Source organism: Somniosus microcephalus, chromosome 28 (genome assembly GCF_052327205.1).
Source record: "Somniosus microcephalus isolate GS21.2 chromosome 28, FLI_Smic_1.0, whole genome shotgun sequence".
Taxonomy (NCBI): domain Eukaryota; kingdom Metazoa; phylum Chordata; class Chondrichthyes; order Squaliformes; family Somniosidae; genus Somniosus; species Somniosus microcephalus.
In genome coordinates, this window is record NC_141014.1 from 43,333,822 (window position 1) to 43,351,310 (window position 17,489).

The 17,489-nt window shown below is 63.6% G+C and overlaps 2 protein-coding genes across 6 annotated transcripts in view; one reads left to right on the forward strand and one right to left on the reverse strand.

Moving 5' to 3' along the window:
* LOC147099693 (cytidine deaminase-like) overlaps positions 1-17,489 on the forward strand; it is a 134,720-nt gene that overhangs the window by 69,990 nt on the left and 47,241 nt on the right. The window lies entirely within an intron of this gene.
* LOC147099695 (uncharacterized) overlaps positions 1-17,489 on the reverse strand; it is a 123,720-nt gene that overhangs the window by 49,434 nt on the left and 56,797 nt on the right. For 4 of the 5 annotated variants that reach the window (XM_085969069.1, XM_085969068.1, XM_085969067.1 and 1 more), the window contains exon 3: positions 8,069-8,103. The exons of the other annotated variant lie outside the window; for it this stretch is intronic. In XM_085969069.1, coding sequence (XP_085825195.1) covers positions 8,069-8,103 — 35 coding nt within the window. The remainder of the gene's footprint in view (positions 1-8,068; positions 8,104-17,489) is intronic. 5 annotated transcript variants of the gene reach the window in all.

Consider the following 17,489-nt stretch of genomic DNA (forward strand, 5'->3'; position numbering starts at 1 on the left):
CGCGTTCCCATCCCCTTCACGTTCCCATCCCCCTTCGCGTTCCCATCCCCCTCCGCGTTCCCATCCCCTTCCGCGTTCCCATCCCCCTTCGCGTTCCCATCCCCTTCACGTTCCCATCCCCCTTCACGTTCCCATCCCCCTTCGCGTTCCCATCCCCCTCCACGTTCCCATCCCCCTCCACGTTCCCATCCCCTTCACGTTCCCATCCCCCTTCACGTTCCCATCCCCCTTCGCGTTCCCATCCCCCTTCACGTTCCCATCCCCCTCCGCGTTCCCATCCCCCTTCGCATTCCCATCCCCCTTCACGTTCCCATCCCCCTTCGCGTTCCCATCCCCCTTCGCGTTCCCATCTCCCTTCGCGTTCCCATCCCCCTTCGCGTTCCCATCCCCCTCCGCGTTCCCATCCCCCTTCGCGTTCCCATCCCCCTTCGCGTTCCCATCCCCCTTCGCGTTCCCATCCCCTTCACGTTCCCATCCCCCTTCACGTTCCCATCCCCCTTCGCGTTCCCATCCCCCTCCGCGTTCCCATCCCCTTCACGTTCCCATCCCCCTTCGCGTTCCCATCCCCTTCATGTTCCCATCCCCTTCACGTTCCCATCCCCTTCACGTTCCCATCCCCCTCACGTTCCCATCCCCCTCACGTTCCCATCCCCTTCACGTTCCCATCCCCCTCACGATCCCATCCCCTTCACGTTCCCATCTCCCTCACGTTCCCATCCCCCTCACGTTCCCATCCCCCTTCGCGCTCCCAGCCCCCTTCGCGTTCCCATCCCCCTTCACGTTCCCATCCCCCTTCACGTTCCCATCCCCCTTCGCGTTCCCATCCCCCTCCACGTTCCCATCCCCCTCCGCGTTCCCATCCCCTTCCCGTTCCCATCCCCCTTCACGTTCCCATCCCCCTTCACGTTCCCATCTCCCTTCGCGTTCCCATCCCCCTTCGCGTTCCCATCCCCCTTCGCGTTCCCATCCCCCTCACGTTCCCATCCCCCTTCGCGTTCCCATCCCCCTCACGTTCCCATCCCCCTTCGCGTTCCCATCCCCTTCACGTTCCCATCCCCTTCACGTTCCCATCCCCTTCACGTTCCCATCCCCCTCACGTTCCCATCCCCTTCACGTTCCCATCCCCTTCACGTTCCCATCCCCCTCACGTTCCCATCTCCCTCACGTTCCCATCCCCCTCACGTTCCCATCCCCCTTCGCGCTCCCAGCCCCCTTCGCGTTCCCATCCCCCTTCACGTTCCCATCCCCCTTCACGTTCCCATCCCCCTTCGCGTTCCCATCCCCCTCCACGTTCCCATCCCCCTCCGCGTTCCCATCCCCTTCCCGTTCCCATCCCCCTTCACGTTCCCATCCCCCTTCACGTTCCCATCTCCCTTCGCGTTCCCATCCCCCTTCGCGTTCCCATCCCCCTTCGCGTTCCCATCCCCCTCACGTTCCCATCCCCCTTCGCGTTCCCATCCCCCTCACGTTCCCATCCCCCTTCGCGTTCCCATCCCCCTTCACGTTCCCATCCCCCTTCACGTTCCCATCCCCCTTCGCGTTCCCATCCCCTTCACGTTCCCATCCCCTTCACGTTCCCATCCCCCTTCGCGTTCCCATCCCCTTCATGTTCCCATCCCCCTTCGCGTTCCCATCCCCTTCACGTTCCCATCCCCCTTCGCGTTCCCATCCCCCTTCACGTTCCCATCCCCCTTCACGTTCCCATCCCCCTTCGCGTTCCCATCCCCTTCACGTTCCCATCCCCCTTCGCGTTCCCATCCCCCTCACGTTCCCATCCCCTTCGCGTTCCCATCCCCCTTCACGTTCCCATCTCCCTTCGCGTTCCCATCCCCCTTCGCGTTCCCATCCCCCTTCGCGTTCCCATCCCCCTTCGCGTTCCCATCCCCCTTCGCGTTCCCATCCCCTTCGCATTCCCATCCCCCTTCGCGTTCCCATCCCCTTCACGTTCCCATCCCCCTTCACGTTCCCATCCCCTTCGCGTTCCCATCCCCCTTCACGTTCCCATCCCCCTTCACGTTCCCATCCCCCTTCGCGTTCCCATCCCCCTCCACGTTCCCATCCCCCTCCGCGTTCCCATCCCCTTCACGTTCCCATCCCCCTTCACGTTCCCATCCCCCTTCACGTTCCCATCCCCCTTCGCGTTCCCATCCCCCTCCGCGTTCCCATCCCCCTCCGCGTTCCCATCCCCCTCACGTTCCCATCCCCTTCACGTTCCCATCCCCCTTCGCGTTCCCATCCCCCTTCGCGTTCCCATCCCCCTTCGCGTTCCCATCCCCCTTCGCGTTCCCATCCCCCTTCGCGTTCCCATCCCCCTTCGCGTTCCCATCCCCTTCGCGTTCCCATCCCCCTTCGCGTTCCCATCCCCCTTCGCGTTCCCATCCCCCTCCGCGTTCCCATCCCCTTCACGTTCCCATCCCCCTTCGCGTTCCCATCCCCTTCATGTTCCCATCCCCCTTCGCATTCCCATCCCCCTTCACGTTCCCATCCCCCTTCGCGTTCCCATCCCCCTTCGCGTTCCCATCCCCCTTCGCGTTCCCATCCCCCTTTGCGTTCCCATCCCCCTTCGCATTCCCATCCCCCTTCACGTTCCCATCCCCCTTCGCATTCCCATCCCCCTTCACGTTCCCATCCCCCTTTGCGTTCCCATCCCCCTTTGCGTTCCCATCCCCCTCCGCGTTCCCATCCCCCTTCGCGTTCCCATCCCCCTTCGCGTTCCCATCCCCCTCACGTTCCCATCCCCCTTTGCGTTCCCATCCCCCTTCACGTTCCCATCCCCCTTCACGTCCCCATCCCCCTCCGCATTCCCATCCCCTTCACGTTCCCATCCCCTCCGCGTTCCCATCCCCTTCACGTTCCCATCCCCCTTCACGTTCCCATCCCCCTCCGCGTTCCCATCCCCTTCACGTTCCCATCCCCTTCACGTTCCCATCCCCTTCACGTTCCCATCCCCCTCACGTTCCCATCCCCCTCACGTTCCCATCCCCTTCACGTTCCCATCCCCCTCACGATCCCATCCCCTTCACGTTCCCATCTCCCTCACGTTCCCATCCCCCTCACGTTCCCATCCCCCTTCGCGCTCCCAGCCCCCTTCGCGTTCCCATCCCCCTTCACGTTCCCATCCCCCTTCACGTTCCCATCCCCCTTCGCGTTCCCATCCCCCTCCACGTTCCCATCCCCCTCCGCGTTCCCATCCCCTTCCCGTTCCCATCCCCCTTCACGTTCCCATCCCCCTTCACGTTCCCATCTCCCTTCGCGTTCCCATCCCCCTTCGCGTTCCCATCCCCCTTCGCGTTCCCATCCCCTTCACGTTCCCATCCCCCTTCACGTTCCCATCCCCCTTCGCGTTCCCATCCCCCTTCGCGTTCCCATCCCCCTTCGCGTTCCCATCCCCTTCACGTTCCCATCCCCCTTCACGTTCCCATCCCCCTTCGCGTTCCCATCCCCCTCCGCGTTCCCATCCCCTTCACGTTCCCATCCCCCTTCGCGTTCCCATCCCCTTCATGTTCCCATCCCCCTTCGCATTCCCATCCCCCTTCACGTTCCCATCCCCCTTCGCGTTCCCATCCCCCTTCGCGTTCCCATCCCCCTTCGCGTTCCCATCCCCCTTTGCGTTCCCATCCCCCTTCGCATTCCCATCCCCCTTCACGTTCCCATCCCCCTTCGCATTCCCATCCCCCTTCACGTTCCCATCCCCCTTCGCGTTCCCATCCCCCTTCACGTTCCCATCCCCCTTTGCGTTCCCATCCCCCTTTGCGTTCCCATCCCCCTCCTCGTTCCCATCCCCCTTCGCGTTCCCATCCCCCTTCGCGTTCCCATCCCCCTCACGTTCCCATCCCCCTTTGCGTTCCCATCCCCCTTCACGTTCCCATCCCCCTTCACGTCCCCATCCCCCTCCGCATTCCCATCCCCTTCACGTTCCCATCCCCTCCGCGTTCCCATCCCCTTCACGTTCCCATCCCCCTTCACGTTCCCATCCCCCTCCGCGTTCCCATCCCCTTCACGTTCCCATCCCCTTCACGTTCCCATCCCCCTCACGTTCCCATCCCCCTCACGTTCCCATCCCCTTCACGTTCCCATCCCCCTCACGATCCCATCCCCTTCACGTTCCCATCTCCCTCACGTTCCCATCCCCCTCACGTTCCCATCCCCCTTCGCGCTCCCAGCCCCCTTCGCGTTCCCATCCCCCTTCACGTTCCCATCCCCCTTCGCGTTCCCATCCCCCTTCACGTTCCCATCCCCCTCCGCGTTCCCATCCCCTTCCCGTTCCCATCCCCCTTCACGTTCCCATCCCCCTTCACGTTCCCATCTCCCTTCGCGTTCCCATCCCCCTTCGCGTTCCCATCCCCCTTCGCGTTCCCATCCCCCTTCGCGTTCCCATCCCCTTCACGTTCCCATCCCCCTTCACGTTCGCATCCCCATTCGCGTTCCCATCCCCCTTCGCGTTCCCATCCCCCTCCGCATTCCCATCCCCTTCACGTTCCCATCCCCTTCACGTTCCCATCCACTCCGCGTTCCCATCCCCTTCACGTTCCCATCCCCCTCCGCGTTCCCATCCCCTTCACGTTCCCATCCCCTTCACGTTCCCATCCCCCTCACGTTCCCATCCCCTTCACGTTCCCATCCCCCTTCGCGTTCCCATCCCCCTCACGTTCCCATCCCCCTCGCGTTCCCATCCCCCTCGCGTTCCCATCCCCCTCGCGTTCCCATCCCCTTCACGTTCCCATCCCCTTCACGTTCCCATCCCCTTCACTTTCCCATCCCCCTCACGTTCCCATCCCCTTCACGTTCCCATCCCCCTCACGTTCCCATCCCCCTCACGTTCCCATCCCCTTCACGTTCCCATCCCCTTCACGTTCCCATCCCCCTCACGTTCCCATCCCCCTCACGTTCCCATCCCCTTCACGTTCCCATCCCCTTCGCGTTCCCATCCCCTTCACGTTCCCATCTCCCTCACGTTCCCATCCCCCTCACGTTCCCATCCCCCTTCGCGTTCCCATCCCCCTTCACGTTCCCATCCCCCTCACGTTCCCATCCCCTTCACGTTCCCATCCCCCTCACGTTCCCATCCCCTTCACGTTCCCATCTCCCTCACGTTCCCATCCCCCTCACGTTCCCATCCCCCTTCGCGTTCCCATCCCCCTTCACGTTCCCATCCCCCTTCGCGTTCCCATCCCCCTTCGCGTTCCCATCCCCTTCGCGTTCCCATCCCCCTTCGCGTTCCCATCCCCCTTCGCGTTCCCATCCCCCTCACGTTCCCATCCCCCTCACGTTCCCATCCCCCTCCGCGTTCCCATCCCCCTTCACGTTCCCATCCCCCTCCGCGTTCCCATCCCCTTCACGTTCCCATCCCCCTTCCTGTTCCCATCCCCCTTCACGTTCCCATCTCCCTTCGCGTTCCCATCCCCCTTCGCGTTCCCATCCCCCTTCACGTTCCCATCCCCCTTCGCGTTCCCATCCCCCTTCACGTTCCCATCCCCCTCCGCGTTCCCATCCCCTTCACGTTCCCATCCCCCTTCGCGTTCCCATCCCTTTCGCGTTCCCATCCCCTTCGCGTTCCCATCCCCCTTCACGTTCCCATCCCCCTTCGCGTTCCCATCCCCCTTCGCGTTCCCATCCCCCTTCGCGTTCCCATCCCCCTCCGCATTCCCATCCCCCTTCACGTTCCCATCCCCCTTCGCGTTCCCATCCCCCTCACGTTCCCATCCCCCTTCGCGTTCCCATCCCCCTTCACGTTCCCATCCCCCTTCACGTCCCCATCCCCTTCACGTTCCCATCCCCTTCACGTTCCCATCCCCTTCACGTTCCCATCCCCCTCACGTTCCCATCCCCTTCACGTTCCCATCCCCTTCACGTTCCCATCCCCCTTCGCGTTCCCATCCCCCTCACGTTCCCATCCCCCTTCGCGTTCCCATCCCCCTTCGCGTTCCCATCCCCCTTCGCGTTCCCATCCCCCTCACGTTCCCATCCCCCTCACGTTCCTATCCCCCTCACGTTCCCATCCCCCTTCGCGTTCCCATCTCCCTTCGCGTTCCCATCCCCTTCACGTTCCCATCCCCCTTCACGTTCCCATCTCCCTTCGCGTTCCCATCTCCCTTCGCGTTCCCATCCCCCGTCGCGTTCCCATCCCCCTTCGCGTTCCCATCCCCCTTCGCGTTCCCATCCCCCTTCGCGTTCCCATCCCCTTCGCGTTCCCATCCCCCTCACGTTCCCATCCCCCTTCGCGTTCCCATCCCCCTTCACGTTCCCATCCCCCTTCACGTCCCCATCCCCCTCCGCATTCCCATCCCCTTCACGTTCCCATCCCCTCCGCGTTCCCATCCCCTTCACGTTCCCATCCCCCTCCGCGTTCCCATCCCCTTCACGTTCCCATCCCCTTCACGTTCCCATCCCCTTCACGTTCCCATCCCCCTCACGTTCCCATCCCCTTCACGTTCCCATCCCCTTCACATTCCCATCCCCCTTCGCGTTCCCATCTCCCTCACGTTCCCATCCCCCTTCGCGTTCCCATCCCCCTCGCGTTCCCATCCCCCTTCGCGTTCCCATCCCCCTTCGCGTTCCCATCCCCCTCACGTTCCCATCCCCTTCACGTTCCCATCCCCTTCACGTTCCCATCCCCCTTTGCGTTCCCATCCCCCTCACGTTCCCATCCCCCTTCGCGTTCCCATCCCCCTTTGCGTTCCCATCCTCCTCACGTTCCCATCCCCCTTCACGTTCCCATCCCCTTCACGTTCCCATCCCCCTTCGCGTTCACATCCCCTTCACGTTCCCATCCCCCTTCGCGTTCCCATCCCCCTCACGTTCCCATCCCCCTCACGTTCCCATCCCCCTCGCGTTCCCATCCCCTTCACGTTCCCATCTCCCTCACGTTCCCATCCCCCTCACGTTCCCATCCCCCTTCGCGTTCCCATCCCCCTTCGCGTTCCCATCCCCCTTCGCGTTCCCATCCCCGTTCACGTTCCCATCCCCCTTCACGTTCCCATCCCCTTCACGTTCCCATCCCCCTTCGCGTTCCCATCCCCCTCACGTTCCCATCCCCCTCACGTTCCCATCCCCCTCACGTTCCCATCCCCTTCGCGTTCCCATCTCCCTTCGCGTTCCCATCCCCCTTCGCGTTCCCATCCCCCTTCGCGTTCCCATCCCCCTTCGCGTTCCCATCCCCCTTCGCGTTCCCATCCCCCTTCCCGTTCCCATCCCCCTCACGTTCCCATCCCCCTTCGCGTTCCCATCCCCTTCACGTTCCCATCTCCCTTCGCGTTCCCATCCCCTTCACGTTCCCATCCCCCTTCACGTTCCCATCCCCCTCACGTTCCCATCCCCCTTCGCGTTCCCATCCCCTTCGCGTTCCCATCCCCCTTCGCGTTCCCATCCCCTTCGCGTTCCCATCCCCCTTCGCGTTCCCATCCCCTTCGCGTTCCCATCCCCCTTCGCGTTCCCATCCCCTTCGCGTTCCCATCCCCCTTCGCGTTCCCATCCCCCTTCGCGTTCCCATCCCCCTCCGCGTTCCCATCCCCTTCGCGTTCCCATCCCCCTTCGCGTTCCCATCCCCCTTCGCGTTCCCATCCCCCTTCGCGTTCCCATCCCCCTTCGCGTTCCCATCCCCCTTCGCGTTCCCATCCCCCTTCGCGTTCCCATCCCCCTCCGCGTTCCCATCCCCCTTCGCGTTCCCATCCCCCTCACGTTCCCATCCCCCTTTGCGTTCCCATCCCCCTTCGCGTTCCCATCCCCCTTCGCGTTCCCATCCCCCTTCACGTTCCCATCCCCCTTCGCGTTCCCATCCCCCTCACGTTCCCATCCCCCTTTGCGTTCCCATCCCCCTTTGCGTTCCCATCCCCCTTCGCGTTCCCATCCCCCTCACGTTCCCATCCCCCTTTGCGTTCCCATCCCCCTTCACGTCCCCATCCCCCTTCACGTCCCCATCCCCCTTCGCGTTCCCATCCCCCTTCACGTCCCCATCCCCCTCCGCATTCCCATCCCCTTCACGTTCCCATCCCCTTCACGTTCCCATCCCCCTTTGCGTTCCCATCCCCCATCAACAGAACAATCCAGGAAAAGTATAAAAACAACTCACTGCACTCGGAGCTGCTCCTTCCAGGGTCAGTGCACCTCAAAAACAAAAAGTCAATGATTTACGCGCCAAGCTTTAGTTTCCAGTTAAATACATTACAGTGTTAGTTATATTTTAATGATTTATTTATATGTTGATTTACAGCCACTCAGCAACCACTCAATCACTTCCCATTCACCCAGTTACTTTGAGTCACGATCTGTTGTTTTGTAGCTAGAATGCAGGAGCCGTTTTATGCACAACAAGATCCCACAAACAACAATGCCCTGAATGAGCAGTCGTGTTGTTTTTAGGGTGTTGGTTGAGGGAGGAATATTGGCCACAACATCAGGATGTACCACTGACATCCACCAGAACCACAGAACAGGCAAATGGGGCCTCGGTTTAGGTTTAGGCCGAAGGACGGCACCTCTGACAGTGCAGCACTCTCCCAGTCTTGCACTGCAGGCTTGGCACAGATTCTGTGTTCCAGTATTTAGCTTTCAGGGAATATTGTCCTGTGGCACAGACAATTCACAGGTTGATAGGGTGGTGGGGTCTGATCCCTGGGCAGGGCTGTAGGTCTGATCCCTGGGCAGGGCTGTGGGTCTGATCCCTGGGCAGGGCTGTGGGTCTGATCCCTGGGCAGGGCTGTGGGTCTGATCCCTGGGCAGGGCTGTGGGTCTGATCCCTGGGCAGGGCTGTGGGTCTGATCCCTGGGCAGGGCTGTGGGTCTGATCCCTGGGCAGGGCTGTGGGTCTGATCCCTGGGCAGGGCTGTGGGTCTGATCCCTGGGCAGGGCTGTGGGTCTGATCCCAGGGAGGGCTGTGGGTCTGATCCCTGGGCAGGGCTGTGGGTCTGATCCCAGGGAGGGCTGTGGGTCTGATCCCTGGGCAGGGCTCTGGGTCTGATCCCTGGGCAGGGCTGTGGGTCTGATCCCTGGGCAGGGCTGTGGGTCTGATCCCTGGGCGGGCTGTAGGTCTGATCCCAGGGAGGGCTGTGGGTATGATCCCTGGGCAGGGCTGTAGGTCTGATCCCTGGGCAGGGCTGTGGGTCTGATCCCTGGGCAGGGCTGTAGGTCTGATCCCTGGGCAGGGCTCTGGGTCTGATCCCTGGGCAGGGCTGTGGGTCTGATCCCTGGGCAGGGCTGTGGGTCTGATCCCAGGGAGGGCTGTGGGTCTGATCCCTGGGCAGGGCTCTGGGTCTGATCCCTGGGCAGGGCTGTGGGTCTGATCCCTGGGCAGGCTGTAGGTCTGATCCCAGGGAGGGCTGTGGGTATGATCCCTGGGCAGGGCTGTAGGTCTGATCCCTGGGCGGGCTGTAGGTCTGATCCCAGGGAGGGCTGTGGGTATGATCCCTGGGCAGGGCTGTAGGTCTGATCCCTGGGCAGGGCTGTGGGTCTGATCCCTGGGCAGGGCTGTGGGTCTGATCCCTGGGCAGGGCTGTGGGTCTGATCCCTGGGCAGGGCTGTAGGTCTGATCCCAGGGAGGGCTGTGGGTCTGATCCCTGGGCAGGGCTGTCGGTCTGATCCCTGGGCAGGGCTGTAGGTCTGATCCCTGGGCAGGGCTGTAGGTCTGATCCCTGGGCAGGGCTGTGGGTCTGATCCCTGGGCAGGGCTGTGGGTCTGATCCCTGGGCAGGGCTGTGGGTCTGATCCCCGGGCAGGGCTGTGGGTCTGATCCCTGGGCAGGGCTGTGGGTCTGATCCCTGGGCAGGGCTGTGGGTCTGATCCCTGGGCAGGGCTGTGGGTCTGATCCCTGGGCAGGGCTGTGGGTCTGATCCCTGGGCAGGGCTGTAGGTCTGATCCCTGGGCAGGGCTGTGGGTCTGATCTCTGGGCAGGGCTGTGGGTCTGATCCCTGGGCAGGGCTGTGGGTCTGATCCCTGGGCAGGGCTGTGGGTCTGATCCCAGGGAGGGCTGTAGGTCTGATCCCTGGGCAGGGCTGTGGGTCTGATCCCTGGGCAGGGCTGTAGGTCTGATCCCTGGGCAGGGCTGTAGGTCTGATCCCTGGGCAGGGCTGTGGGTCTGATCCCTGGGCAGGGCTGTGGGTCTGATCCCCGGGCAGGGCTGTGGGTCTGATCCCAGGCAGGGCTGTGGGTCTGATCCCTGGGCAGGGCTGTGGGTCTGATCCCTGGGCAGGGCTGTGGGTCTGATCCCAAGGTGGCTGTCACGGGGCCGTGTAGACACGGGGCCGAGCTGTCCGGGCGAGGCTGGTTCTGGACCCAAGTGCAGACAGACGAGGCGAGAAGCAGATGTGCAGTCTTAAATAACAGTACTTTATTAGAATCACACAGGTAAACAGTTACGAAACATAGGAGCTCAAGACAAGCTACCCCAGGGCAAACGGCTAGTCAAGATAGGAACTCAAGACAAGCTACCGTGAGGCAACCGGCTTGTCCAGACTGAGCTCAAGACAAGCTACCCCAGGGCAACCGGCTTGTCAAGAGAGGAACTCAAGACAAGCTACCATGAGGCAACCGGCTTGTCCAAACCTGAGCACCTTGGCAAGACTGACTCCCTTGTCAGGACTGAGCCCAGAGGGAAGAAACCACAGAACTTAAATACAAGCAAAAACAGTTGAAACCAATAAACCTGATAAAAGGCAGTTAAGTAATAAACAGGAGAAACACGCAACAATTAACAAAGGGAAACCAACCAGTGAAGGTGCCATCTAGGGGTTACTGAAGGAACTGACCGGCACCCTCACAAGGGAGGGCTGTGGGTCTGATCCCAGGGCAGGGCTGTGGGTCTGATCCCAGGGAGGGCTGTGGGTCTGATCCCAGGGAGGGCTGTGAGTCTGATCTCTGGGCAGGGCTGTGGGTCTGATCCCAGGGAGGGCTGTGGGTCTGATCCCTGGGCAGGGCTGTGGGTCTGATCTCTGGGCAGGGCTGTGGGTCTGATCTCTGGGCAGGGCTGTGGGTCTGATCCCTGGGCAGGGCTGTGGGTCTGATCCCTGGGCAGGGTTGTGGATCTGATCCCTGGGAGGGCTGTGGGTCTGATCTGTGGGCAGGGCTGTGGGTCTGATCCCAGGGAGGGCTGTGGGTCTGATCCCGGGCAGGGCTGTGGGTCTGATCTCTGGGCAGGGCTGTGGGTCTGATCCCAGGGAGGGCTGTGGGTCTGATCCCGGGCAGGGCTGTGGGTCTGATCCCTGGGCAGGGCTGTGGGTCTGATCCCTGGGCAGGACTGTGGGTCTGATCTCTGGGCAGGGCTGTGGGTCTGATCCCTGGGCAGGGCTGTGGGTCTGATCCCAGGGAGGGCTGTGGGTCTGATCCCTGGGCAGGGCTGTGGGTCTGATCCCAGGGAGGGCTGTGGGTCTGATCCCTGGGAGGGCTGTGGGTCTGATCCCGGGCAGGGCTGTGGGTCTGATCCCTGGGCAGGGCTGTGGGTCTGATCCCGGGCAGGGCTGTGGGTCTGATCCCTGGGCAGGGCTGTGGGTCTGATCCCTGGGCAGGACTGTGGGTCTGATCCCTGGGCAGGGCTGTGGGTCTGATCCCGGGCAGGGCTGTGGGTCTGATCCCGGGCAGGGCTGTGGGTCTGATCCCTGGGCAGGGCTGTGGGTCTGATCCCTGGGCAGGACTGTGGGTCTGATCCCGGGCAGGGCTGTGGGTCTGATCCCTGGGCAGGACTGTGGGTCTGATCTCTGGGCAGGGCTGTGGGTCTGATCCCTGGGCAGGACTGTGGGTCTGATCCCAGGGAGGGCTGTGGGTCTGATCCCAGGGAGGGCTGTGGGTCTGATCCCTGGGCAGGGCTGTGGGTCTGATCCCAGGGAGGGCTGTGGGTCTGATCCCAGGGAGGGCTGTGGGTCTGATCCCTGGGCAGGGCTGTGGGTCTGATCCCTGGGCAGGGCTGTGGGTCTGATCCCTGGGAGGGCTGTGGATCTGATCCCTGGGCAGGGCTGTGGGTCTGATCCCTGGGCAGGGCTGTGGGTCTGATCCCTGGGCAGGACTGTGGGTCTGATCCCTGGGCAGGGCTGTGGGTCTGATCCCTGGGCAGGACTGTGGGTCTGATCCCTGGGCAGGGCTGTGGGTCTGATCCCTGGGCAGGGCTGTGGGTCTGATCCCGGGCAGGGCTGTGGGTCTGATCCCTGGGCAGGGCTGTGGGTCTGATCCCTGGGCAGGGCTGTAGGTCTGATCCCTGGGCAGGGCTGTGGGTCTGATCCCTGGGCAGGGCTGTGGGTCTGATCCCTGGGCAGGGCTGTGGGTCTGATCCCTGGGCAGGGCTGTGGGTCTGATCCCTGGGCAGGGCTGTGGGTCTGATCCCTGGGCAGGGCTGTGGGTCTGATCCCTGGGCAGGGCTGTGGGTCTGATCCCAGGCAGGGCTGTGGGTCTGATCCCTGGGCAGGGCTGTGGGTCTGATCCCTGGGCAGGGCTGTGGGTCTGATCCCTGGGCAGGGCTGTGGGTCTGATCCCTGGGCAGGGCTGTGGGTCTGATCCCTGGGCAGGGCTGTGGGTCTGATCCCTGGGCAGGGCTGTGGGTCTGATCCCAGGCAGGGCTGTGGGTCTGAACCCTGGGCAGGGCTGTGGGTCTGATCCCTGGGCAGGGCTGTGGGTCTGATCCCTGGGCAGGGCTGTGGGTCTGATCCCTGGGCAGGGCTGTGGGTCTGATCCCTGGGCAGGGCTGTGGGTCTGATCCCAGGGAGGGCTGTGGATCTGATCCCTGGGCAGGGCTGTAGGTCTGATCCCAGGGAGGGCTGTGGGTCTGATCTCTGGGCAGGGCTGTGGGTCTGATCCCAGGGAGGGCTGTGGATCTGATCCCAGGGAGGGCTGTGGATCTGATCCCTGGGCAGGGCTGTGGGTCTGATCCCAGGGAGGGCTGTGGGTCTGATCCCAGGTAGGGCTGTGGGTCTGATCCCTGGGCAGGGCTGTGGGTCTGATCCCTGGGCAGGGCTGTGGGTCTGATCCCTGGGCAGGACTGTGGGTCTGATCTCTGGGCAGGGCTGTGGGTCTGATCCCTGGGCAGGGCTGTGGGTCTGATCCCAGGTAGGGCTGTGGGTCTGATCCCTGGGCAGGACTGTGGGTCTGATCTCTGGGCAGGGCTGTGGGTCTGATCCCTGGGAGGGCTGTGGGTCTGATCCCTGGGCAGGACTGTGGGTCTGATCTCTGGGCAGGGCTGTGGGTCTGATCCCTGGGCAGGACTGTGGGTCTGATCCCTGGGAGGGCTGTGGGTCTGATCCCTGGGCAGGACTGTGGGTCTGATCTCTGGGCAGGGCTGTGGGTCTGATCTCTGGGAGGGCTGTGGGTCTGATCTCTGGGAGGGCTGTAGGTCTGATCCCTGGGAGGGCTGTGGGTCTGATCTCTGGGCAGGGCTGTGGGTCTGATCTCTGGGCAGGGCTGTGGGTCTGATCCCTGGGCAGGGCTGTAGGTCTGATCCCTGGGCAGGGCTGTGGGTCTGATCTCTGGGCAGGGCTGTGGGTCTGATCCCGGGCAGGGCTGTGGGTCTGATCCCTGGGCAGAGCTGTGGGTCTGATCTCTGGGCAGGGCTGTGGGTCTGATCTCTGGGAGGGCTGTGGGTCTGATCCCAGGGAGGGCTGTGGGTCTGATCTCTGGGCAGGGCTGTGGGTCTGATCCCTGGGAGGGCTGTGGGTCTGATCCCAGGGAGGGCTGTGGGTCTGATCCCTGGGCAGGGCTGTGGGTCTGATCTCTGGGCAGGGCTGTGGGTCTGATCCCTGGGAGGGCTGTGAGTCTGATCTCTGGGCAGGGCTGTGGGTCTGATCCCAGGGAGGGCTGTGAGTCTGATCTCTGGGCAGGGCTGTGGGTCTGATCTCTGGGCAGGGCTGTGGGTCTGATCTCTGGGCAGGGCTGTGGGTCTGATCTCTGGGCAGGGCTGTGGGTCTGATCCCAGGGAGGGCTGTGGGTCTGATCTCTGGGCAGGGCTGTGGGTCTGATCTCTGGGCAGGGCTGTGGGTCTGATCCCAGGGCAGGGCTGTGGGTCTGATCTCTGGGCAGGGCTGTGGGTCTGATCTCTGGGCAGGGCTGTGAGTCTGATCTCTGGGCAGGGCTGTGGGTCTGATCCCTGGGCAGGGCTGTGAGTCTGATCTCTGGGCAGGGCTGTGGGTCTGATCTCAGGGCAGGGCTGTGGGTCTGATTTCTGGGCAGGGCTGTAGGTCTGATCCCAGGGAGGGCTGTGGGTCTGATCCCAGGGAGGGCTGTGGGTCTGATCCCTGGGCAGGGCTGTGGGTCTGATCCCTGGGCAGGGCTGTGGGTCTGATCTCTGGGCAGGGCTGTGGGTCTGATCCCAGGGCAGGGCTGTGGGTCTGATCTCTGGGCAGGGCTGTGAGTCTGATCCCAGGGCATGGCTGTGGGTCTGACCCAGGGAGAGCTGTGGGTCTGATCCCTGGGCAGGGCTGTGGGTCTGATTCCTGGGCAGGGCTGTGGGTCTGATCTCTGGGCAGGGCTGTGGGTCTGATCCCAGGGAGGGCTGTAGGTCTGATCGCTGGGCAGAGCTGTGGGTCTGATCTCTGGGCAGGGCTGTGGGTCTGATTTCTGGGCAGGGCTGTGGGTCTGATCCCAGGGAGGGCTGTGGGTCTGATCTCTGGGCAGGGCTGTGGGTCTGATTTCTGGGCAGGGCTGTGGGTCTGATCCCTGGGCAGGGCTGTGGGTCTGATCCCAGGGAGGGCTGTGGGTCTGATCCCAGGGAGGGCTGTGGGTCTGATCTCTGGGCAGGGCTGTGGGTCTGATCCCTGGGCAGGGCTGTGGGTCTGATCCTAGGGAGGGATGTGGGTCTGATCCTTGGGCAGGGCTGTGGGTCTGATCTCTGGGCAGGGCTGTGGGTCTGATCCTTGGGCAGGGCTGTGGGTCTGATCCCTGGGCAGGGCTGTGGGTCTGATCCCTGGGCAGGGCTGTGGGTCTGATCCTAGGGAGGGATGTGGGTCTGATCCTTGGGCAGGGCTGTGGGTCTGATCCTAGGGAGGGCTATAGGTCTGATCCCAGGGAGGGCTGTGGGTCTGATCCCAGGGAGGGCTGTGGGTCTGATCTCTGGGCAGGGCTGTAGGTCTGATCTCTGGTCAGGGCTGTGGGTCTGATCTCTGGGCAGGGCTGTGGGTCTGATCTCTGGGCAGGGCTGTGGGTCTGATCTCTGGGCAGGGCTGTGGGTCTGATCCCAGGGAGGGATGTGGGTCTGATCTCTGGGCAGGGCTGTGGGTCTGATCTCTGGGCAGGGCTGTGGGTCTGATCTCTGGGCAGGGCTGTGGGTCTGATCTCTGGGCAGGGCTGTGGGTCTGATCCCAGGGAGGGCTGTGGGTCTGATCCCTGGGCAGGGCTGTGGGTCTGATCCCAGGGAGGGCTGTGGGTCTGATCCCTGGGCAGAGCTGTGGGTCTGATCCCAGGGAGGGCTGTGGGTCTGATCTGTGGGCAGGGCTGTGGGTCTGATTCCTGGGAGGGCTGTAGGTCTGATCCCAGGGAGGGCTGTGGGTGTGATCCCTGGGAGGGCTGCTGGTCTGATCCCAGGGAGGGCTGTAGGTCTGATCTCTGGGCAGGGCTGTGGGTCTGATCTCTGGGCAGGGCTGTGGGTCTGATCCCAGGGAGGGCTGTAGGTCTGATCTCTGGGCAGGGCTGTGGGTCTGATCCCTGGGAGGGCTGTGGGTCTGATCTCTGGGCAGGGCTGTGGGTCTGATCTCTGGGCAGGGCTGTGGGTCTGATCCCAGGGAGGGCTGTGGGTCTGATCTCTGGGCAGGGCTGTGGGTCTGATCCCAGGGAGGGCTGTGGGTCTGATCTCAGGGCAGGGCTGTGGGTCTGATCCCTGGGAGGGCTGTGGGTCTGATCTGTGGGCAGGGCTGTGGGTCTGATTCCTGGGCAGGGCTGTGGGTCTGATCCCAGGGAGGGATGTGGGTCTGATCTCTGGGCAGGGCTGTGGGTCTGATCCCAGGGAGGGCTGTGGGTCTGATCTCTGGGAGGGCTGCTGGTCTGATCCCAGGGCAGGGCTGTGGGTCTGATTCCTGGGAGGGCTGTAGGTCTGATCCCAGGGAGGGCTGTGGGTGTGATCCCTGGGAGGGCTGCTGGTCTGATCCCAGGGCAGGGCTGTGGGTCTGATCCCAGGGAGGGCTGTAGGTCTGATCCCTGGGCAGGGCTGTGGGTCTGATCCCTGGGAGGGCTGTGGGTCTGATCTCTGGGCAGGGCTGTGGGTCTGATCCCAGGGAGGGCTGTGGGTCTGATCCCTGGGCAGGGCTGTGGGTCTGATCCCTGGGCAGGGCTGTGGGTCTGATCCCTGGGCAGGGCTGTGGGTCTGATCCCTGGGCAGGGCTGTGGGTCTGATCCCAGGGAGGGATGTGGGTCTGATCTCTGGGCAGGGCTGTGGGTCTGATCCCAGGGAGGGCTGTAGGTCTGATCTCTGGGCAGGGCTGTGGGTCTGATCTCTGGGCAGGGCTGTGGGTCTGATCCCAGGGAGGGCTGTAGGTCTGATCGCTGGGCAGGGTTGTGGGTCTGATTTCTGGGCAGGGCTGTGGGTCTGATCCCAGGGAGGGCTGTGGGTCTGATCCCTGGGCAGGGCTGTGGGTCTGATCCCAGGGAGGGCTGTGGGTCTGATCCCAGGGAGGGCTGTGGGTCTGATCCCAGGGAGGGCTGTAGGTCTGATCTCTGGGCAGGGCTGTGGGTCTGATCCCTGGGAGGGCTGTGGGTCTGATCTCTGGGCAGGGCTGTGGGTCTGATTTCTGGGCAGGGCTGTGGGTCTGATCCCTGGGAGGGCTGTGGGTCTGATCTCTGGGCAGGGCTGTGGGTCTGATCCCAGGGAGGGCTGTGGGTCTGATCTGTGGGCAGGGCTGTGGGTCTGATTCCTGGGAGGGCTGTAGGTCTGATCCCAGGGAGGGCTGTGGGTCTGATCCCTGGGCAGGGCTGTAGGTCTGATCCCAGGGAGGGCTGTGGGTGTGATCCCTGGGAGGGCTGCTGGTCTGATCCCAGGGAGGGCTGTGGGTCTGATCCCAGGGAGGGCTGTAGGTCTGATCTCTGGGCAGGGCTGTGGGTCTGATCCCTGGGAGGGCTGTGGGTCTGATCTCTGGGCAGGGCTGTGGGTCTGATCTCTGGGCAGGGCTGTGGGTCTGATCCCAGGGAGGGCTGTGGGTCTGATCCCAGGGAGGGCTGTGGGTCTGATCTCTGGGCAGGGCTGTGGGTCTGATCCCAGGGAGGGCTGTGGGTCTGATCTCAGGGCAGGGCTGTGGGTCTGATCCCTGGGAGGGCTGTGGGTCTGATCTGTGGGCAGGGCTGTGGGTCTGATTCCTGGGAGGGCTGTAGGTCTGATCCCAGGGAGGGCTGTGGGTCTGATCTCTGGGAGGGCTGCTGGTCTGATCCCAGGGCAGGGCTGTGGGTCTGATTCCTGGGAGGGCTGTAGGTCTGATCCCAGGGAGGGCTGTAGGTCTGATCCCTGGGAGGGCTGTGGGTCTGATCCCAGGGAGGGCTGTGGGTCTGATCCCTGGGCAGGGCTGTGGGTCTGATCCCTGGGCAGGGCTGTGGGTCTGAT